The sequence below is a fragment of the Hemitrygon akajei genome, chromosome 9 (assembly GCF_048418815.1).
Source record: "Hemitrygon akajei chromosome 9, sHemAka1.3, whole genome shotgun sequence".
Taxonomy (NCBI): Eukaryota; Metazoa; Chordata; class Chondrichthyes; order Myliobatiformes; family Dasyatidae; genus Hemitrygon; species Hemitrygon akajei.
This window is the reverse complement of record NC_133132.1, coordinates 169,221,734-169,245,076: the sequence shown is the minus strand read 5'-3', so window position 1 is coordinate 169,245,076 and position 23,343 is coordinate 169,221,734. Positions and strand designations below refer to the sequence as shown.

The following is a 23,343-nucleotide window of genomic DNA, read 5'->3' as shown; positions in this document are numbered from 1 at the left end:
ACTGATTATTTTTTATGTAAGAAAACACCATTAGGACAAATTTTTAAAAATCCATTTTACTCTGCAAAAAATCATAGCCAAATCACAATTTACTCTCATCTGCTGCTTCACATCAGCATCTAACAGGTGTCACTAGATAGACATCAGGAAGACCTGGTTAAATTTCTTCTGTCGTAGTGATATTGGCACTAATTGCTGCAACTTTCTTTCCTCTGTTCCATAGTCTGGCTATGGGAGATCAATTGAGGACCACCGTAGCTTAGTTCAGCAATGGATTATGCTAAATGATGCACAGAGCTTGTTCCTCTGCACTGTTAACAGAAGATAATTGCTCTCATCTCCTTTGTCATGCTTTTTAACTTCAGACACTTGCTATTTTCTGATTGCCACCCCATCATTATTTGATTTTGTAACCAACACTGCAGATATACTGGATGCAGTTAGTAAGGTTAATGTTCCTTGAATAAATATATAGAAACTCACATTGAACAAATCACAGAAAGGTTGTAAAATTAATGTAATTCTGTATTTTCCCAATTCGTTATTTTGCTCTGTGATGGGAAGTTATTTGTATGGATTTATACTGTGTGGCAGTTAAAGTTAAAGTCTGTCCCAAGCCTTATAGGCTCATCAGGCCAGTGCTTATGCCGGTTTCCGTGGCGTGAAGCGACTGAGAGTACGAGACTCCCCCATCCCCCCGGATAGGACGCCAGTCTATCGCGAGGTGAACCTCCAGCATTTGCCGGTACCCATTTTCAGCTGGGCGGACTGGAGCAGTGTGTGGTTAAGTGCCTTACTCAAGGACCCAACACGCTGCCTCAGCTGAGGCTCGAACTCACGACCTTCAGATCGCTGGTCCAACGCCTTAACCACTTGGCCATGCGGTGTGGTAGAATAAATGTTAAATATTTCAATTAACAGCTAATTGTAGAGTCATTTTAAAAAAAAGTACAGCACAGAAACAGGCCCTTTGGCCCATCTAGTCCATGTTGAACCATTTAACTACTCCCATCGGCCTCCATACCCCTACGATCTATGCACTTACTTAATGTAATATTTTAATAAAGTTATAAAAGTGGTTCAGAATTTATTTTGGCAGCACTCTTCAGAACAGCAAAAACATAATTGTACAGCAATTCAAACTCTGCTCTTTAAGGAGCTCCAATATGTCAAGTAACCAGTTTGATTACCCAAACACAGTGATTACTTTTCCACATTTCACAGTTGAAATACTACAGCAAGTGTGATTCGTTGGTATAAAATTTCTTAATGATAACATATATTGTTCACACATTCAGGGCAGCAGAAATAGCAGCCGTTCCTCTAGTCCAAGTGTGAGGATGATCACAGCCACAGGAACTGAGAAAACGACTCGCAGCTATGCATGGACACCAGATGAATTAACAGGTCTGTCATGGTTTTTATTTAAAGCAATCCAGTTGGTAAGATGGACATCTCCTGAGAGGAATGGCATAGGGTAAATAAACCCCGTAAGTCATAGGAGCAGAATTAGGCCATTCAACCCATTGAGTATGCTCTACCATTCCATCCTGGCTGATTTTTATCCTCAACCCCATTCTCCTGCCTTTTTCCCATAATCTTTGATGCCCTGACTAATCAGGAACCTATAAACCTCCGCTTTAAACATGCCCAAAGGTTTGATCTCTGTGTCTGTCTGTAGTAATGAATTCCTCCTCACCTCTGTTCTAAATGGAAGTCGCTCTTTTCTGGACCTAGACACTCACTATAAGAAACATCCTCTTCACATCCAGTCTGTCTGAGTCTTTCAGCGTTTGACAGGTTTCAATGAGTTTCCCCTTCATCCTTCTGAACTCCAGCAAATACAGCCCAGAGCCATCAAGTGCTCCCCATACATCAACCCTTTCATTCTTGGAATCGTTCTCGTGAACGTCCTTCATTGCCAGCACATTTTTTTTAGATAAGGGGCCCAAATAAAAGAAAAATGATCTCAGTTTAATTTGGGTGGCATGTAGCAAAGCGGTTAGTGTAACGCAAGGGATCAGGATTCAGTTCCACCGTTATCTGTTGGAAGTTTGTGTATTCTCCCCTTGGCCACGTGGGTTTGCTCTGTGTGTTCTGCTTCCGTCCCACGTTCCAAAGACATGCAGGGTAATAGGGCAGCTTGGGCTCCTTGGGCCAGAAAGATCTATTACTGTGCTTTATCACCAAAACAAAATTTATAACTCTAGTAGTATGTATTATAGAAGGAGACATGAGAGGAGATGGAAGAGCCTGCGGCCTGGTGTCAGGCAAATAACCTCTTCCTCAATGTCAATAAGAATGGAGAACTCATACCACTTCAGGAGAACTCAAGCCACTCACGCTCTCCTTTATATCAGCGGCACAGCAGAGGAAGCTGCGAGCGGTATCAAGCTCCTGGGACAGCACATCACACACAACCTCTCGTGGCCCAGAACGCATCTTACACAATCAAGAAAGCTCACCAATGTCTCTGCTTTCTGAGGATGCTGAAGGGAGCTGGATGATACACATCAATACTCACGTCTTTCTACAGATGCACAGTAGAGAGCTTCCTAACATGCTGCATCACAGCATGGTACGGAAACTCCGCCGCAGAAAGGAAGGAAGGCTCTGCAACGGGAAGTCAAAACTGCCATGTGCATCATCGGCACCAGCCTATCCACCATCGAGAGCGTATACACAGAAAGGAGCCAGAAAAAGGCACCAATATCGTGAAGCATCCCACCCACCCTGCTGCTCATGGACTGTTCCCATCAGGGAGAAAGCTACATAGCATCCTAGACTCAAAAACAGTTACTTTCTGCAATCAGTAAGGCTGATCAACACCTCCTCCCACTAACACATCCCATCCACCACTACTTTATCATTTCCTGTCAGTCACCTTATGTACATATACTTCTATACCTAGTGTCACTTTAGACCATAAGATATAGGAGCTGAATTAGGCCATTTGGCCCACTGAGTCTGCTCCACTACTTCATCACAGCTGATCTAATTTTCCTCTCAGCCCTAATCTCCTACCTTCTCCCCATATTCCTTCATGCCCTGACCAATCAAGAATCTATCAACCTCTGCCTCAAATATACATGAAGAAATGGACTCCACAGCTGCCTATGGCAAAGAATTCTGTAGATTCACCACTCTCTGGCTAAAGAAATTCCTCTTCATGTCCGTACTAAAAGGTGTTAGACTCTCCCAGCATAGGAAACATCCTCTCCACATCCACTCCATCAGGGTCTTTCATAATTAGATATGTTTCAATGAAGTCATCCCTTATTCTTTGGAATTCTATTGAATACAAGCCCAGAACCATCAAATGCTCTTCAAATGACAAGCTATACAATCCTTGAAATATTTTCATGAACCTCCTTTGAACCCTCTTCATTTTCAGGACATCCTTTCTAAAATAAGAGGCTCAAAACTACTGGTAATACTCCAAATGAGGCCTCACCAGTGCTTTATAAAGTCTCAATGTGACATCCTTATTCTAGTCCTCTTGAAATGATTGTTAACATTGCATTAGCCTTCCTCACCATAGACTCAACCTGCAAATTAATCTTTATGGAATCCTGCACAAGGGCTCCAAAGTCCCTTTGCACCTCAGAATTTTGTATTTTCTCTCCCTTTCATTTCTTCTACCAAAGTGCACGACCATACACTTCCTAACATTGTATTTCCTATGCATCTGACTTCAGCTTCTCCTTCTCAGATTTCAGAGTGAATTCAATCATATTAAGATCCCCTTTCCCCTAAGGGTTCTTTTACCTTAAGCTCTCTAATCAATTCTAGTTCATTGCACAATAACCAATCCAGAATAGCTGATCCTGTAGTGGGCTCAACCATGGGCTATTCTAAGCAGCCATCTCATAGGCATTCTAGAAATTCCCCCTCCTGGAATCCAGCACCAACCTGATTTTTCCAATCTACCTGCACATTGAAGTCCCCAATGACTATTGTAACATTGTCTTTTTGGCATGCATTTTCTACCTCCCGTTGTAATTTGTGGGCCTCATCGTTACCACTGTTTGGGAGTCTGTATATAACTCCCATCAGGGTTTTGTTTACTCTTGCAGTTCCTTACAATGATTGAACACTTCCAAACTTGCATCACCTCGTTCACCCATGATTCAGTGTTGCCTACAATGTCATACCTGCCAATCTGCAACTGTGTTGCAAGTTCACCTTATTCCATATACTGAGCACATTCAAGTACAACACCTTCAGTCCTGTATTCACCCTTTTTGATTTTGGCCGCCTTTTACGTTGCAACTCAGCCTGTTGACTGCAATTTTGCCCTATCTACAGCCTCTCCTCACTACACATTGCCTCTGTAGACCAGCTACCTCATCTTCAGCACTATTATCTGTCTTTCCTATGATACTTCTTGCATTGAAATATATACAGCTCAGTCGACTATTTGCACTACAGTATACTCAACCTTTTGATTCCTAACTTTGTCTGAAGTCTTGCCAACATCTGCCTCCACAACCTCTCCACTAACTGTTCTGGCACTCTGGTTCCCATCCCCCTGCAACTCTAGTTTAAACCCAACCGTGCAGCATTAACAAACCTTCCTACTAGGATATCAGTCCCTATCCAGTTCAGGTGCAAATCTTCTCTGTACAGGTCCCACCTTCTCTGGAAGAGAGTCCAATGATCCAAATTGTTATACCCTCCCTCCTACACCGACTCCTTAGCCTTGTATTAAACTGTATAATCTTCCTAGTTCTGGCCTCACTAGCACATAGCAATCCTAAGATCACAACCCTGGAGATCCTGCCCTTTAACTTAGAACTCCCTAAGCAGAACCTTGTCACTCGTCTTTGGTTACCCATATGGACCACGACTTCTGGCTGTTCACCCACCCACTTGAGAATACTGAGGACTCAATCTGAGATATCCCGGACCCTGGCACCTGGTAGGCAACATGCCATCCGGGAATCTCATTTTCGCCCACAGAATCTTTTGTCTGTTCTCCTAACTAACAAATCCCCTATCACAAGCTTATTCTCCCCACTTCCCTTCTGAGTCATAGAGGCAGATTCGTGCTGGAGACCCGACAACCAAACATTGCGACTTTCCTATGTTAGGTCATCCCCCCACCTCCAACAGTATCCAAAGTAATATACCTGTGTTGAGGGGAGATGGCCACAGGGGCACTCATCACTGGCTTCTTAACCCCTTTCCCCTTCCTTGACTGTCACCCAGTTTCCTGTGTCCTGCACCTTGGGTGTACCTTCTCTTTATGTCCTATCGGTCACCCCCTCAGCCTTCTGAATGATCCGGAGTTCATCCAGTTCCAATTCCAACTCCTTAATGTAGATTGTTAGTAGCTGCAGCTGGATGCACTTCTTGCAGTTGTAGTCATCAGGGACACTGTCCCTGCCTTTCCACATCCCGCAAGAGGAGCATTTCACTACCCTGCCTTGCATCTCTACTGTCCTAGCTGAGCAGATATAAAGAAGGGAAGGAAAATAAACTTAACCTTGAGCTTTGCTTTGCTTTCTTTGACTGAAGCCTCAAGATACCGCTCTGACGATGCCTGCTGCGCTTGCTCCTGCCTTCCTTTGCTAATCAATCACAAATTCTAATTGACCACTGGTCAAAGCTACAGCGACCTACTGCTGCCTTTTGTACTTGGGCAATGGACCTCCTCTCAAAACTTCCAATGAACGGATTGGCCACTAGTCTGAGCTCTTTTTCTTTATATACATAAAATCAATCTATGTATACAAGCTATCTTACGTATTCATATTTATCATTTTTTATTATTATCTTTATCCTTTTTTATACTGTATCAGATCTAGAATAACAATTATTTTGTTTTCCTTTATACTTGTGTACTGGAAATGACAAGTAACAGTCTTGAATGAAGGATATAGAAAATCTGATGACTGCATATTGCTTGCATTTCTATCTTAAATGTCTATCTATGTACAGTACCATAATGCAACTCTTACATGCACTGTCTGTTTTGTCCTCAGCATCTAACTCGTCACTCTGATTTTATAAAGATATGTATTTTGGTGGCAAACAGGGCTGGTAGTTTGCCTCCCAGTTGCCAGGGTCTGCGATGTTAGAGTAAGCAGCCAGAAGTCATGGTACACATAGGTATCAACGACTTAGGTAGAAAATGGAGGAGGTCCTGAAAACAGAATACAGGGAGTTAGGAAGGAAGCTGAGAAACAAGACCTCAAGAGTAGTAATCTTGGGATTGCTGCCTGTGCCACGCGCCTGTGAGGATAGAAATAGAATGAGGTGGCAGATAAATGTGTGGCTGAAGAATTGGAGCCGGGGGCAGGGATTCAGATTTCTGGATCATTGGGACCTCTTCTGCAGCAGGTGTGACCTGTACAAAGAGGACGGGTTCCACTTGAAGCCAAAGAGGACCAATATTCTTGTGGGCAGTTTTACTAGAGCTGTTAGGATTAGTTCAAGCTAGTATGGCAAGGGGATGGGAACCAGTATGATAGAGCTGAGGATGAGCCAGCAGGTTTACAAGTAGATGATGGATGAATGCAACATGAATGTAAGGAAGAACAAACGCAGATTGAGTACCAGTGCAGAACAGTGCAAAGAGTTAAGTTGTACCACAACAAAAAGGCGAAGAATGCAGGACTGAAACTGCTGTATTTAAATGTGTGTAGCATTCAGAATAAGTTGGACGGACTCACGGCGCAATTAGGTATGATGTTGTGGGTGTCACTGAGTTGTGGCTAAAAGAAGGCCAAAGTTGAGAGCTTAACATTGAAGGATATACTTCGTATCAAGAGGACAGGCAAGAAGGCATAGGCGGTGGTGTGGCTGTGTTGGTAAGTGATGGAATTACATCTTTACAAAGAGGTGACATAGGGTCAGAGAATGTTGAAAATTTGTGGGTGAAGTTAAGAAACTGCCAGTGTAAAAAAAAAACGTTATGAGAATTGTATATAAGCCTCCAAATAGTAGCCAAGATGTGGGGAGATGGTGAAGGGAGCTGGAAAAGGCAGATGATAAGGGTAATGACACAATTGTAATGGAGGACTTCAATATGCAAGGGGATTGGGAAAATCTAGTTGCAGTTGGATCGCATTTGTTGAATGCCTACTTAGAGCAGCTTGTGTTTGAGTGTACACGGAAAGGTTTGGGTATTGTGTAATAACCCAGAACTCAGTAGCAAACTTAACGTAAAGGAACCCTTAGGAGGCAGAGATCACAATATGTTTGAATTCATGCTGCAATTTGAGAGGGAGAAGCATAAGTCACGTGTGTCAGTATCACATTTGGGTAAAGGGAATTACAGAGGCATGAGAGAGGAGCTTGCCCAGGTGGATTAGAGGAGGATACTGGCAGGGATGACGACAGAGCAGAGATGGCTGAAGTTGTTGGGAATAGTTCACGAGATATTTCTTCTGTGGGACATCGTTCTCAAGTTGTAGAGGTAAGCAACTGTGGCAGACAAGGAAAGTTAAGGACTACATAAAAGCCAAGGAGGGTGGATGATTGGGAAGCTTTTAAAATCCAATAAAAGGCAACTACAAAAGCGAAAAGAAGGCAAACTGGTCAATAATATCAAGCAGGATACTAAATTTTTTCCAGTTATATAAAGAATAAAAGGGAGGTGAGAGTTGATACTGGATCACTGAAAAATGATGCAGGTAATGGGGGACAACGAAATGACGGATGAACTTAATGGATACTTTGCATCTGTCTTCACTGTGGAAGACACTAGCAGTGTGCCAGATGTCCGTGAGTGTCAGGGAGCAGGAGTGAGTGCCATTGCTATTACAAAAGAAAAAGTGCTAGGCAGACTGAAATGTCTCAAGGTGGAAAAGTCACCTGGACCAGATGAACTACATCCCAGAGTCCTGAGAGAGGTTGCTGAATGGACACATTGGTCATGATCTTTCAAGAATCACTTGATTCTGGCATGGTCCCAGGAGACTGGAAGATTACAAATGTCACTCCATTCTTTAAGAAGGGAGGAAGGCAAAAGAAAGGAAATTATAGGCCAGTTAGCCTGACCCAAGTGGTTGGGAAAGTGTTGGAGTCTATTATTAAGGATGAGGTTTTGGGGTACTTGGAGACTAATATAAAATAAGTCAAAGTCAGCATGGTTTCTGTTGAGGGAAATCTTGCCTGACAAATCTGTTAGAGTTCTTCGATGAAATAACAAGCATGGTGGACAAAGGAGAGGCAGTGGGTGTCATTTACTTGGAAGGCGTTTGGTAAGGTGCCACACATTTATCTGCTGAACAAGATAAAATCCTATGGCATTACAGGACAAAGACTGGCATGGATAGAGGGAGGCTGTGAGTGGGAATAAAGGGGGCCTTTTCTGGTTTGCTGCCAGTGACTAGTGTTTCTCAGAGGTCAGTATTGGTACCACTGCTTTTCACATTATTTGTCATTGATTTAGATAATGGAATTGATGGTTTTATGGCAAAGTTTGCGGATGACATGAAGATAGGTGGACGGGTAGGTAGAGCTGTGGAAGCAATGCAATTGCAGCAGGATTTAGACAAATTGGAAGAATGGACAAAAAAGTGGCAGATGGAATACAGTGTTGGGAAATGTATGATAATGGATTTTGCTGAAAGGAACAATAGTGCTATTGTCCAACTATTATCCAAATGGGAAAAAATTCAAACATGAGAGATGCAGAGGGACTTAGGAGTCCTCGTACAAGACTCCCAGAAGGTTAATTTACAGGTTGAGTCTGTTGGAAAGAAGGCAAATTCAGTGTTGACATTTATTTCAAGGGGAATATAATATAAAAGCATGGAGATAATGCTGACACACACAAAATGCTGGTGGAACACAGCAGGCTAGGCAGCATCTATAGGGAGAAGCGATGTCGACGTTTCTCCCTATAGATGCTGCCTAGCCTGCTGTGTTCCACCAGCATTTTGTGTGTGTTGTTGTTTGAATTTCCAGCATCTGCAGATTTCCTCGTGTTTGCTGCGAGATAATGCTGAATCTTTATAAGACACTTGGAGTATTGTCAGCAGTTTTGGGTCCCATATTTCTGAAAGGATATGTCGTCATTGGAGAGGCCAGAGGAGGTTCGGGGGGGTGATTCCAGGAATGAATGCGGTTGACATATAAGGAGAGTTTGACAGCATTGGGCCTGTACTAACTGGAATTTCGAAGAATGCATTAGGGTTGCATTGAAACCTACCGAAAGTTTACAGGACTAGATAGTGTGAATGTGGAGAGGATGTTTCCCAATGGTGGGTAAATCCAGAACTAGAGGGCACAGCCTCAAACTTGAGAGATGACCTTTAAGAACAGAGGTAAGGAGGAATTTTATTAGCTAAAGAGTAGTGAATCTGTGGAATGCTCTGCCACAGACTGTGGTAGAGGCCAGGTCCATGGGTAAATTTAAAACAGAAGTCAGGGTATCAAAGGATATGGCGAGAAGGCAGGTGTATGGGGTTGAGTGGGATCCAGGATCAGCCGTGATGAAATGGTGGAACAGATTCAATGGGCTGAATGGCCTACTTCTACTCCTATGTCTTATGGTTTTATATCTCTCACTTTCTTGTCTTCACTCACATACGACTGACTGCCTTGTTCTTTGAACAACCTTGCATCTCCAGCAAATTGCTTAAATGTCCTTTCCATACACTTAAACTAGTACTATCAATCTAGTTTGGGTGACGTTGCTGAAATTAATGCAAATATTAGACATTTTTAAAGCTGAATGGTGTCCATAACCATTGTTGTTCATCTTTTACACCTGTTAAAGATTCCATTTGCCCAGATCAAACACTATCTGCAGAACTAATATGCCACGATGGAATTGTCAGATGTTTGCTAATTGTTCCAGTTCTAGAAAATTCTTTAAATTGTTTTCAAGCACAACCATAATCTGAACATTTTGAAAAGTATTTACCTATCAAAAATAATTAATTTCTTAACAAACTATATAGTATATATAGTGTGTTTGAAGAATATATGTAGTTTCATTGATTTTCAAATCAAAATCAAATCAGGTTTAATTATCATTCATCCATACATAGATACACAGAATGAAACAGCGTTCTTCTGGGGCCAAGGTGCAAAACTTACAAAATAGCACATTCAGAATGGCAAGCAAAGAAGCATATTCACGCAAAAACAAACATATATGGACCATGAACGACATGTCCTGCAATTGATGGTACAATCTCCCAGTGGTGTGTAAACACACAGAATCCAGACTGGCATTCCACCGCATGGATACGGGCCAGCAGCACCAATGGGAGAAGCCAGCCCCCAGCCAAGCACAGATGTCGTACTGCGCCGTCTCTGGCTTCTCCTCACCTAGTGTGCAGCAGCAGGCGAGCTCGCGGCTTGAGGCCTAATCCTCATTAATTTTAAATTATATTATTCCTTTCAGGAAGACTAACATTCTCATTAAGTATTCTTATTTCTGCTATTAAACCCATTAGCAGATATAAAACATAGAACAATGTAGGACAGGAACAGGCCATTCAGCCCACAGTGTTGTGCTGAACCAGCTAAAAAGCAAATCAAAAATACCCAAGCACCAATCCCTCCTTCCTACACCATCCCCATATCCCTCCATCCTCCTTGCGTCCATGTGCCTATCCCAAACAACTCTTAATGTATTGGTCTCTACCACAATACCAGGCAGAGCATTCCAGGCATCCACAATAGCACCAGCTAGCTGCACACGTTTAATTGAAGAGAAATAAATTAACTTTAGTTGTTTTGTTTGGTTATGTTTTTTCATAGAAGATCTTGCATTAGTCTTTATGCAAATTGTATCAATAATTTCAACTAGAAATTAAACACCGCAGTTTCAAGCATAAGTTGGGCATGGTTTTCAAAGCAGAAGTTCAAAATCCAAGTTGTATGCAAATAGTGTGACAGGAAGGAAATAATTATGTATAATTTGATATAAATAATTAATTAATATGATTCTAATCACTAAATTAAATACATGAGACTTTGAGTTACGTTCTTCAGACAGAATAGGTGATAATATTGTGGTTCTGCAGTGGGATATGGATAGGCTGAATAACTGGCAAACACCTCCCGGATGAATTTTAATACAGGGAAGTGTGAGGTCAAGTGTTTCAGTAGAGGTTCAAAGTTTAAAGTAAATCGATTATCAAAGTTCATATACAAAGTTCATGTCACCATGTACAACCCTGAGACATACAAAAAGATAGAGAAAATAAGAAATAAATAAACAAGCAAGCAATAAAGCAATAAATATCAAGAACATGAAATGAAGAGTCAAAGACGAATCCGTAGGTCGTGGATCACAATTCAATGATGAGGCGAGTAAAGTTAACCTGTTTGGTTTGAGCTTGAGAGTTGAGAGGTAATAACTATTCCTGAACCTGGTGATGTGATTCCTGTGGCTCTTGAACCTTCTTCCTGATGGCAGCAGTGAGAAGAGAGCATGACCTCGGTGGTGAAGGCCCTTGATGACGTTTTCCTGTGACAGTGCTACGTGTAGGTGTACTCAGTGGTGGTGAGGGCTTTACCTGTGATGGATTGGACCATATCCACTACTTTTTATAGGCTTTTCTATACAAGGGCAGTGGGCCTTAAAAGGCGGATTGTTATTTAAATGGACAGAGTGGTTGTTATAGTACATGAATCATAATATACTGAAGCCTTTACTATTCATGAACCTTTTTGGTCCATAAGTAGATGGCGAAAGAGGTAAAAATTAGCATCATGTGTCATGTGTACATTGAGACATCAAAACATACAGTGAAATGCATCATTTGCATCAATGACCAACACAGTCTGAGGATGTGCTGGAGGCAGCCTGCAAGTGTTGCCACGTTTTCAGTGCCAGTGTAAATGCCCATAACTTATTAACCCTAACCTCGTACATCTTTGGAATGTGGAAGGAAACTAGAGCACCCGGAAGAAATCCATGTGATTGTGGGGAGAACGTACAAACTCCTTACAGATAGTGGTGGGAAATGAGCCCCATTTGCTGATCATTGTCATAATTGTATAAAATGATACCTGTCATTTCAAACCTCGGTAACCCATTTATATATTTTTTAAATTCTACCATCTGTTTTCTGATGAGAACCAATCCGCAATCCATGCCAGTATATAACATCCGACACTAATTTTGTTTAATGGCTGAATCGTGGCAGTGAGAAGGGTACTTGGCCAATATTTGCCAACTTTAACGTGCATAATGTGGCTAGTGTGGCTAACAGGACCAAAAAGATGGCCTTGAATTAGGGCCTTTCAGAAAAGAACTGCCGCAACCCTGAGGTGGAAATAATGAAATGATTTAAGAAGTAATTGAAGATTATTAACAGCTATTTTTACTTACTTTGATAGCTGTCAATTATTTTTAAAACCCACATGTCATGATCCATTTGAAGTAGGGATAAGAACAATGTCAGTGACGTTGATCAAAGACTAGTTGGTGCAGGCTGATATTTTGATCACCTTCACTTCCCACTCCCTGCCCTCTTGGTAATCATCACAGCTCCCAAATTGCCATCTGAGATCAGGACCCTACTCAGTGAAGCAATGACAGTAAAAGCCCATCCTCTGTTTCCTCAACAAAAGTTGTGAATCGAGAACCCCTGTTGCACTGCTGTGATGTATGTATCTATTCTGTAATACAAAATGCTTAAAATAATAAAGAATACAAGGAAAAATACTCCTTTACTTATTGGAGCTATAGATAGCTGAAATCCACTTGTACAAACAGCTGGTCAGTGAAGCTTATTTTATAAATGATGTTCTTTACCAGACTAAGCAAGCAGCTGCCTTCAGACAGCTGGACTTTGACAAGATTTGAAGTCAGTTCCCATAAATAAACATAACGAAATATATGTAACCTAATAATTTGAGTTAATACTCTATAACAATTATCTTCCAGATACAAATGGTTCTGATAACTCTATCCCAATGGCATATCTTACACTGGATCACCAGTTACAGGTAGGATTGTCATTATGTATCAGAAACAACTGCTATTGATTATTTTAAATACTAAAATGCATTGTGAAGCTAAGTATTCTGGTGCCCTATGCTTATGTTCTGAATGATTCTCTAAAATAATTAATGAAGTGAATATGCAGTTGGATGAATGTTCGTGTGACATAAATATAAAGTTTTACACTCTTAAGTGGTTTATGTCCACATTGAAATTTAGATGACTGAAGAGAAGAGGAATTCTTTGAGCACTTGTCTCAGCTGCTATCTTGGCAATAAGAGTACAAAAGGCTTGGAGCTCTTCAACCAGTCAGGGCATTATCTGGGAAGAAAGTCAATGTTTCAGTTTCCATAAAACCATATGGCAGAGGAGCAGAATTAGGCCATATGGCCCATTGAGTCTGCTCCACCATTCTATCACAGCTGCTTCTATCCCTCTCAACCCCATTTTCCTGCCTTCTCCCTGTAACTTTTGTCACTCTTACTAATCAAGAATCTATCAACCTCCACTTTAAATATACCCAGTGACTTGACCTCCACAGTGGTCTGTGACAGTTAATTCCACAGATTCACCACTTTCATGATAATTTTGTTCATGGATTGAGTGGGGACAGGTCTCTAAAATGCATGGGTTTATCCTTGCCCTTCCATAACATTGGTTGGTGTCTTTTCCAATTTTTCCCTGTGTACTGAGGCAGTTACAGATTTTTATACCTCTTCTTATCCATTCTTCCACCACATATGTTAAATATAATCCCACTATAAACATAAAAGTCCAATGTTTCCTGAGATGTCTGCTTATTTAGTTTTCCAACTGGGGTTTTTAGATGAACTTGTAAAGGCAATTTTCATTTGTGATGTTTACATTTCTCTACAGCCACTAGCTCCATGTCCAAACTCCAAAGAATCCATGTCTGTATTTGAGCAACATTGCAAAATGGCTCAGGAATACCTGAAAGTTCAGACTGAAATAGCATTGTTACTACAGAGAAAGTAAGTGAGAGTTATTAGTATGTTTCTTTTTGTACAAGGATTAAGTTAAAATAATATCAAACCTGCAAGTTTTTGTTATTGCAAGATTAGATACTACTTACTGCATGTTTTACAGATCTACTCGCAGAGACAGAGTGCTGGTAAAACGCGTTACATGTGTCTGCTGGGTTTCTTTTGTTCTTGGGATGGTGGCATCAAAGCTAACCTGGATGCCCTAAGAAGAAGGTGACAGAGGGGCCATAACATTCAAACAATAGGAGCGGGGGAGATATTGAATACTCTGATCGGGCGGGGGTTCATCTCCAGGCCTATCAAATCAGAATAAGGTTATTTATCGCTGTCGAATGTGATGTGAAATTTGTTGTTTGGACAATGCAAAGACATAAAATGTCACTATAAATTACAAAATAAATGAGTAGTGGGAAAAAAGGGAATAATTCAGAAATCTGATGGCAGAGGGGAAGAAGCAGTTCCTAATTCATTGAGTGTTGGTCTTCAGGCTCCTGTACTTCTTTCCTGATGATAGTAATGAGAAGAGTGTATGCCCTGGCCAGTGTGGATCTTTAGTGAAGGATGCCTCCTTCTTGAAACACTGGCCCTCGAAGATGTCCTCAGTGGTGTGACAGGTTTATGTCCGTGATGGAGCTGGCTGCGGCTCCTGTGCACTAGAACCTTCATACCAGGTGATGATGTAACCTGTCAGTATGTTCTCCACTGTGCAACCATGGAGTATCTGGTTAGTTAGTGCTGCCCGTAATGATACTGGCGTTTAGGGCAGCAATGAAGGTCCTACATCTCTCTCTGTTCTTGCCCACTCAAATGTAGATGGATTCTTCATTGCTGTTTCCGTAACATTTTTGTTTTACCAGTCAGGGTGTTAGCCCTGAGCTGAACCTTCGAACCTGGAGAACCAGTGGACCACTCTTAGTCTGGCCTCTACCTTTGACCTGTTTGGCATGAGTGACCCTACCAAGAAACAAAGCATAAAGCCCTGACTCCAGCCAACATAGCTCCCCGGGTCTTGAGGCATGCAAGCCTCCAAACCACAATAAGGTTGTGGTTCTCTTGGAGGATTAGTCTTTGGCACATACCAAATCTTCACGAACTCCTATTGAAGTGTAGGTGCTGGTGTGCCTTCTTCGTAATTGCATCAATATGTTGGACCCAGGATAGATCCTCCAAGTTGTTTTCAATTAAGAACTTGAAACTTGTCTCACAATGAGGACTGCTGTGTGTTTTCTGATTTTTCCCCTTCCTGAAGTCCACAAGCAATTCTTCGGTCTTGCTGATGTTAAATGCCAGGTTGCTGTTGTGACACCACTCAACCAGCTGATCTAGTTCATTCCTCGTCACTATCTGAGATTTTACCAAGAACTGTGGTGTCATCAGCAAATTCATTGATGGTCTTTTCGCCACACAGTCTTGAAATGTGGAGAGAGTAGAGCAGCGGGCTAAGCACCTATTCTTGTGGTGCATCAGCGAGGAGATGTTATCACCAGTACATACTGACTGTGGTCTCCCGAAGAGGAAGTCAAGGATTCAGTTGCAGAGGGTGATACAGGGGCCCAAGTTTAGATGTTTGGTGGTTAATACTGAGGTGAATCTCATCTAGAAGATTCACATAGGTGACCAGTTGCAATAGCCGTATAACTGTAGGCTTAAAGTTCAAAATAAATTTATTATCAAAGTACATTTGTCACCATATGCAACCCTGAGATTCATTTTCTTGCAGGCATACCTAATAACTCCAAAACCGTAATAGAATCAATGAAAGGCCACACCAACAGGGTGAACAACCATCATGCAAAAGGCAATAAGTTATGCAAATACAAAAAAAGAGTAAAAATAGAAATTATAATAATTAAATAAGCAATGTGAGAATAAGAGATCAAGAGTCCTTGAAGAGGCTTGGCGATACTCAAAAGTCTTGATGTTGTCTTGGTCCCTGCAGATAATTTGGGTGCAATCCTAAACACCAGATTCATTATCTATCCCGGCATTATTTTGTAAACTGTTATTTCACTATACATTATCAACAGGTAGTATTTATAGAATTCATCAAATATACATCAATAGCAACCTTCTAACACCAAGGACAAAAACAGCAATCGTGAAAGAAAACTTGCATCCTGTCCTTGGGCCTTCACCTCACTAACAATGGTGGTGTTCCCACAGTTGTGTTCACTCAGGAATGTAGACAAAGAAGAGCTATGAAATTTCTCCCCAACATCCTGATCAAGGTATCTGTCAACCAAGTTGACAAATGAAGAAACTAGAGAAAGATATGAGTTGTGGGCTGGGCCAAGTGAGAAGCTGAGAAGAAATTTACCCTATTAGGCAAGGAGAACTGGGGGAAAAAAGCAGTGGCAAATAAATGAATTGTATCAATCTTAAGAATTTGACACTCATGAAGTTGTTAGAAAGGTTGATAAGGCACAAAGTATTTAACAAAACACAGTTAGTTGTTTTTGTAATCAATGTCAACATGATGCTGTAATTATTATAAACAAGAGATGCTGCAGATGCTGGAAATCTTGAGCAATGCACGCTCAGTGGTGGAAGAACTCCAGCAGCATGTATAGAAGGGAATAAACAGTCAATGTTTCATCCTGAAACTAAATTGCTTCTAGTGTGAGGTGAGTTGGAATAGCTGATCAGCATGTGGGATGATTGAAATGGAATTATTGTAGGATTAATGAAATGGTCAGCTGAGACTCAGTGGGCTAGAAGGCATTGTTTCCTTGCGGTATCACCCTGAAGAGAGAGAAGGAAGAGATGAGGGGAGGACAGTGAGATTTCAGGTGAGAGAAAGCTAGGCTGATAATGACATGGAAATCATCTTGTTTCCATCTGTGTCCTAACTTGCTGCAAGTTTTGTTAGTTCTTCACCCTGATCTCACTTTTAATTTAAAACCTTGATTTCTAAAATTCTTGTCTTGGATCTTGAATGTTTCTAAGTCTTTACCTCCATCCTCTGTGAATTTGTAGTGTAGTATTGTTTGTTAGTTATGTGCTGTGTTGTATGACGTGGGTGATCACTGTCTTTGCATGACCATGATTGTTTTGGTGATTTTTTTGTTCTGTAGGAAAGATATTGGAATGGGTGGAGCATTGGCTGATAGGCAGAAAGCAAAGGGTAGGAATAAAGGGATCCTATTCTGGTTGGTTGCCGGTTACTAGTGGTGTTCCGCAGTGGTCAGTGTTGGGGCCGCTTCTTTTTACACTGTATATCGATGATTTAGATTATGGGTTAAATGGTTTTGTGGCTAAGTTTGCGGATGACACCAAGATAGGTGGAGGAGCAGGAAGTGTTGAAGAAACGGAAAGGTTGCAGAGAGACTTGGTCAGTTTAGGAGAGTGGGCAAAGAAATGGCAGATGAGATACAATGTTGAGAAATGTATAGTTGTACATTTTGGAAGAAGAAATAATCGGGCAGATTATTATTTAGATGGGGAGAAAATTCAAAAATCGGAAGTGCAAAGGGACTTGGGGGTCCTAGTGCAGGATACCCTAAAGGTTAACCACCAGGTTAGATTGGCAGTAAGGAAAGTGAATGCTATGTTGGCATTCATTTCAAGAGGAATAGTGTATAAGAGTAAGGAGGTGTTGATGAGGCTCAGTGGGGCACTGGTGAGACCTCATTTGGAATACTGTGTGCAGTTATGGGCCCCTATCTTAGAAGGGATGTATTGATGTTGGAGAGAGTTCAGAGAAGATTTACAGGGATGATTCCTGGAATGCAGGGGCTAACATGTGAGGAATGTTTGTAGGCTCTTGGACTGTATTCATTAGAGTGTAGAAGAATGAGAGGGGATCTCATAGAAACATTTCGAATGGTGAAAGGGTTGGACAGAGTAGATGTGGAAAGGCTGTTTCCCTTGGTGGGTGAGTCCAGGACAATAGGCTACAGTCTTAGAATTGGAAGGTACCCATTTAAAACAGAGATGAGAAATTTTTTTAGCCAGAGGGTCATGGATTTATGGAATTCATTGCCACATGCAGCTGTGGAGGCCCAATCATTAAGGGTGTTTAAGGAGGAGATTGATAGGTATCTAATTAGTCAGGGTATCAAGGGATATGGGGAAAAAGCTGGAAATTGGAACTAGATGGGAGAATAGTTTAGTTCATGGTGGAGTGGCGGAGCAGACTCAATGGGCCGAATGGCCTACTTCTGCTGCTTTGTTTTGTGATCTTGTGATAGAAATGTTTTGCCATTGCCTTCTTCTGGACAGTGTCTTTACAAGACGAGTGATCCCAGCCATTATCAATATTGTTCAGAGACTGCCTGCCTGGTGTCAGTGGTCACATAACCAGGACTTATGATATGCATCAGCTGCTCATACAACCATCCACCCCCTGCTCCCATGGCTTCACATGACCCTGATCAGGGAGATAAGCAGGTGTTTCACCTTGCCCAAGGGTGACTTGCAGGTAGTGGAGGGAAGAAGTACCTTACACTTCTTTTGCTAGAGATGTATCTCCATCCCACCAGCCAGTAATATATTTGTGCTAACTGGACCTCCTCAATACTTCAAATCCTAGCTGCTGTACTTATCACTGGACTCTAAACTCTAGAATTTACTCCTTGATAATAAGCTCGAGGAAGTCTGCAGATATTGGAAATCCGGAGCAACACACACACACACAAAACACTGAAGGAATTCAGCAGATCAGGCAGCATCTATGAACATGAATATATTGTCATCGTTTTGGGCCAAAACCTTTCCTCGGGACTGAGAAGGTAGGATGAAGATGCCAGAATAAAAAGGTGGGGGAGGGGAAGGAGGTTAGCTTGAAGGTGACAGGTGAAACCAGGTGAGTGGGAAAGGTAAAGAGTTGGAGAAGAAGGAATCTGTTAGAAGACGAGAGTGGACCATAGGAGAAAGGGAAAGAAGAGGGGACCCAGTGGAGGTGATAGGCAGGTAAGAAGAGGTAAGAGGTCAGAGTGGAGAATAGAAGAAGAGGGGAGTGGGAGGGACTTTTTTACCAGATACTCCCTTATATTATTCTAGTAAATTGTATCTGCATCCTCCCTCGCTGATTCTGGATACATATCTGTATGGTGTTAATGTGCAAAGTTCTGTAACTTTTTAAATTTTGATTCTAAATTCTAGACAAGAATTAATAGCAGAACTGGACCAGGATGAAAAAGATCAACAGAATACCTCCCGACTGGTTCAAGAACATAAGAAACTCTTGGAAGAAAACAAAAGTTTATCTACATACTATCAAGAATGTAAGAAACGGCTAGAATACATAAGAGCCCAGCAGCAGAAGCGGCAGGGCACATCCTGAGGGAATGGATTGCGTGGGCCCTTGTCTCTATGCTACGTGCCCGAGACTATTGCTTAGTCACATGAAGACTGATTTTATTGGAAGATGACCTGTTTGGATAACTTAACTCAGTGTTCGGGCCTCTCTGTTGTGTTCTGGAAGTGGATTTCTGTGCATCTCCATGCAGCCTTGTACATCAGACAAGCGTTGTCTTTAGTTGATTTTTTTAATAGGTTAGTATTTAATTTCATTCCATGCATATTTTAGTTCAATCACCAATTAGATTTGAGAGATGTTTTTGATGAAATTGTGGCAATAAATTATTTGTAAGAAACTGCAATTCAGTTAAGATGTTACAAGAAGGGAAAGGAATATCTAAACCAAAACAACCCGATTGTTAGGCCCCACTGATCATTCTTACCTATCATGGACTTAATTGCTCACAATGCTGGATGCTAATGTGCCTTGAGGCAAGCAGTATTTTCCTTCGGTCACCAGATGTTACCTATGATAGCCTTTTTGAGACAGATCTGCAGTAACTGTAGCTGTCCAGAGCTCTATGCTAATTTAAAAAAAAAGAATCTGTGGCTGGATATTTTGGAAAGTTCTGGAAGTATCCAGCAGTATTAATCTCTGAGGTGTTTGTAATGTAAAATCAAATAGAGTGCATTCAGCAAAGCTGTTCCAAACACATATTGCACAGTTCCTCCTGTAGAAGGAGAAACAATTTATTTATAAAAGAAACAAAAGTTTTTTTATAAACTGAAAACAGCAGCATCTTGATAGCTGTCTTTGATACTACTCCACAGCGGTAATTTTCTGATGTGTTATACAACCTTAAGTTTTAAATCTTATATATTACCTTGGGTAACTGTTATTTTAAAAGCCGAATCAGAAATCAGTAAATACTTGAAGTATATGGGATGATCCAGCATACAGGGAACGGTACTCACAATGCATTCAGCCTACTAACTTCATGTGATGCGTTTCCTGGGAATACTGGATCACAGAACCATCCTTGTATGTTTTTTCCCCTTGATCTAAAACTTCCCTGCAAGAGAATTGCAGAATTGTTCAAGGGATGATTACAGATCTGTAGAAACAGTAAGGTACATTACTCTAAATCTTCTTAAATGATCATGTATAATTTGTCACCCCACAATAATGGATTTTAATGGAGTGGTATTCTTTTTTCAGTTATCTGGTTTGAAAGTATGTCGGTAACATACTTGATTGAAGGCAAAAAGTTGGATAAATTGCACTTTATTTTTTTTTATTAGCATGGAGCACGGATTGCTTCTGAAAGTCATGCAGCCGGGCCAGGTGGAGTTATAACAGTACTGTAATTGTTTACATTCTCTGAATTAGCATTGGCAGAGGACCCACAAAGGATTTGTTAATGTGACATAAGTGAAATGTCAGTTGCTTTTGGTAGTTGCAGCCTGAGCAGAACCTTGCGATTAGCTGCTCAGCCACAATTGCTCATTCTTACGGGAGGTAGGTCATTATAAATCTGCAAGTTACAACCACAGTTTCAAAGCAAGTATTTTTGTTAGAGATGGTATCCTTTTTGAAGGATGTATATAAGCTGGATTAAAACAATCAGATAAGAACTCCTCTGAGCAGCTTGTCTTACTTGTTTGGGTGGAAAGAAAGTCGGTGTTGTTCTGTTTAAATGTATTCATTCATTCAGTTATAGTCAGCTGTCGTGTTCAACAGTTAAGTAAAACTTTAAGCCATTGCACCTTCTAGAGAACTTCAGAAGTGTTATCTGCATCAAGATATTGGGATTAGTTTTCCTTTTCAGTTATTCCAATATGCTGTGATCAAACAAAACTTTATTTTCCTTAATGCAAGAAATTAGTATTTGCAAATTTTATATGGAAAAAAAATCTTCAACAACTTCTGTAAAACAACAGCTGTATATACATATATATTTATTTGAAAGACTGGCTTATTTTGAATGGTATTTTTTTAGGTCAAACTTTTTTTTCCCTGGTTGGGATAAATTGTGATATTCATTACTTAACTGAGTGTGGGGATATTGATTGTCAATTGAAAGTTTAAATTACCTCAGCAAAATTAATGGAGGCAATTTCTGCAGCCATCTGTTAGAATTCAAAACAATAACCAATCTTGTATTAATTTGTGTACATTTTAGCAAGACCCTTTTCCAGAGTCTTCAGAAATTATGATTTTTGCTTTCACCTTGTATATTCTTCTACCTGGTTGTTTATAACTAGAGAAACATTCTTATTGGCTTTTTCACGTGGAAACACTTCATTTGTGAATAAATTAAGGATGGCAGGGTACCAAGCTGACGAGACCAGGATTCTTGGTCTGGTTTCCCTGTCAGTCGGGAGTACACCAACGATGGTATATTTGGCCTCCTTGAACTTGGGTCAAGGGAGATAAATCCCACTCCTGCAGCCAGTGCAGGAAAGAAATAATGTGTGTGGGAACTGAGTGAAAATAATACTCCGTTCAACTTCAGTCCCCTCCCACGTAACTCAGACTAACCTGCCACATGAAGAGTGCCAGTGTGTGCAGGTTACTAGTGTTCTGTTGGCTTTTGTAGAACTTGTGCACCAGCATGAGATAGTATTACCGGAAAAATATGTTTGGTACATGGGAAGGGAAGAATTACAAAGGGGGGAAAAGGAAAGAAGCTACTTTAAAAAATTCTGCTTTTCCTTCGTTGATACCCCTGCCCCCCCCCCCCTTACCCCATCCCTATCTATAATTTTAGTCTGGTTCTCTTTCTCTCTCTTTTCTCCCCCCTCACTACAATCTCCCCCCCATCCCTACCTTTCTTTCTCTTTTATTTCCCATAATTCTCCACCTTCCTCCTAGCCCTTTTCCCTCCAGCCTATCACTTCCCAGCTCTCTACTTCATCCCTCCCCCCACTTCTTATCCCTCCTTGACCATACCATGTTACTTCACTCTTGATAAAGGGTTTCGGCCCGAAACGTCGTCACTACCTCCTCCCATAGATGCTGTCTGGCCTGCTGAGTTCTGCCAGCATTTTGTGTTTTTTTACTTTTGTTTGAAAGTGGGTTGTATATGCATTTAGGGATGAGGGCTGTGTTTTTGGTCATGTTTGCTGTTATTAATCTAAAAAATGAATCCTTGGAGGACTACAATAGCATTTACAAAGAAAAACAAACTTTGGAAGTTTTTCATTTTCTTCAATTTCAGTAAAGAAATCTGATGTGCCTTAGATCAGGTTAAGGATAATCTATTTTTACAGCTAAGCTCCAATTTCGGCTTCTAGTATTGGACTGCATCTTTTCAAAAGAAGGTACAAACAGTGCTTCAAGCAATCTTGTCTGAAAGTATCATGAGGAAATAAGTTTGTTATATGACATAAAAGAGAATATGACTCGTGTCCTATGTTACTTAACTAATTCACAATGAGTAAAACACAAGAAATGCTGGAGGAACTCAGCCTGTCAAATAAACGGTCGGCATTTCAGGCTGAGACCCTTCATCGGGACTCCTCATGATCTCAGCCCGAAACGTTGACTACTTATTCGTTTGCACAGATGCTGTCTGACCTGCAGTGTTTTGAGTGTGTCGCCATGGGTTTCCAGAATGTACAGAAACACGTGTTTATAATTCACAATGGCCCTATGTTGTGTAAAATTCTGAAATCTTGCACATCAAATGAATCAAGGGCCTACAGTCAAGAACATCTCTAATCAGTAAAATAAGTTTTCCATGTTTACTTGAATAAGTGTATAAAATTCTAAATAGGAAATCATATATTTCCCCTTCCATTTGCATAGCTTGCAGTTTTAAATCCAAACAACATATGTAATTCAGCTTTATACACTATTTGAAAGCTCTGAGTTAAGAATTTTAAAATTTTACCAAAGTAGTTGCATATATTGCACTAGTATTTATATTTATATTTCAGTGCATAAAATAATTTGAATATTGATTTACTGAATAATTTTCAATTTTGGAATACTACATTTGGCTTTGAAATACAGCTTTGAAAACTTCAAAGCTTTCTGCTATTTTTTGTATACCTATTGGGTTAAAACTTCTAGTCTAAATGTCTGAATCTGTGCCAAGTGCCTACACTCCTGCCATGAGGATACCTATTCTTCACTGTGTAATTAGCTTTCTTTAGCAGTTTCTGCATCCAGAT

The 23,343-nt window shown here is 40.8% G+C and overlaps 1 protein-coding gene across 5 annotated transcripts in view; it reads left to right on the top strand.

The window, feature by feature from the left end:
- Positions 1 to 21,135, top strand: part of map3k7 (mitogen-activated protein kinase kinase kinase 7) — a 148,532-nt gene extending 127,397 nt beyond the window's left edge. For all 5 annotated transcript variants that reach the window (XM_073057481.1, XM_073057479.1, XM_073057478.1 and 2 more), the window contains 4 exons: positions 1,299 to 1,407; positions 12,863 to 12,924; positions 13,796 to 13,911; positions 19,027 to 21,135. In XM_073057481.1, the coding sequence (XP_072913582.1) occupies positions 1,299 to 1,407; positions 12,863 to 12,924; positions 13,796 to 13,911; positions 19,027 to 19,207 (468 nt within the window). In that variant the 3' untranslated portion in view covers positions 19,208 to 21,135. The remainder of the gene's footprint in view (positions 1 to 1,298; positions 1,408 to 12,862; positions 12,925 to 13,795; positions 13,912 to 19,026) is intronic.
- The last annotated feature ends 2,208 nt before the right edge of the window (positions 21,136 to 23,343 follow it).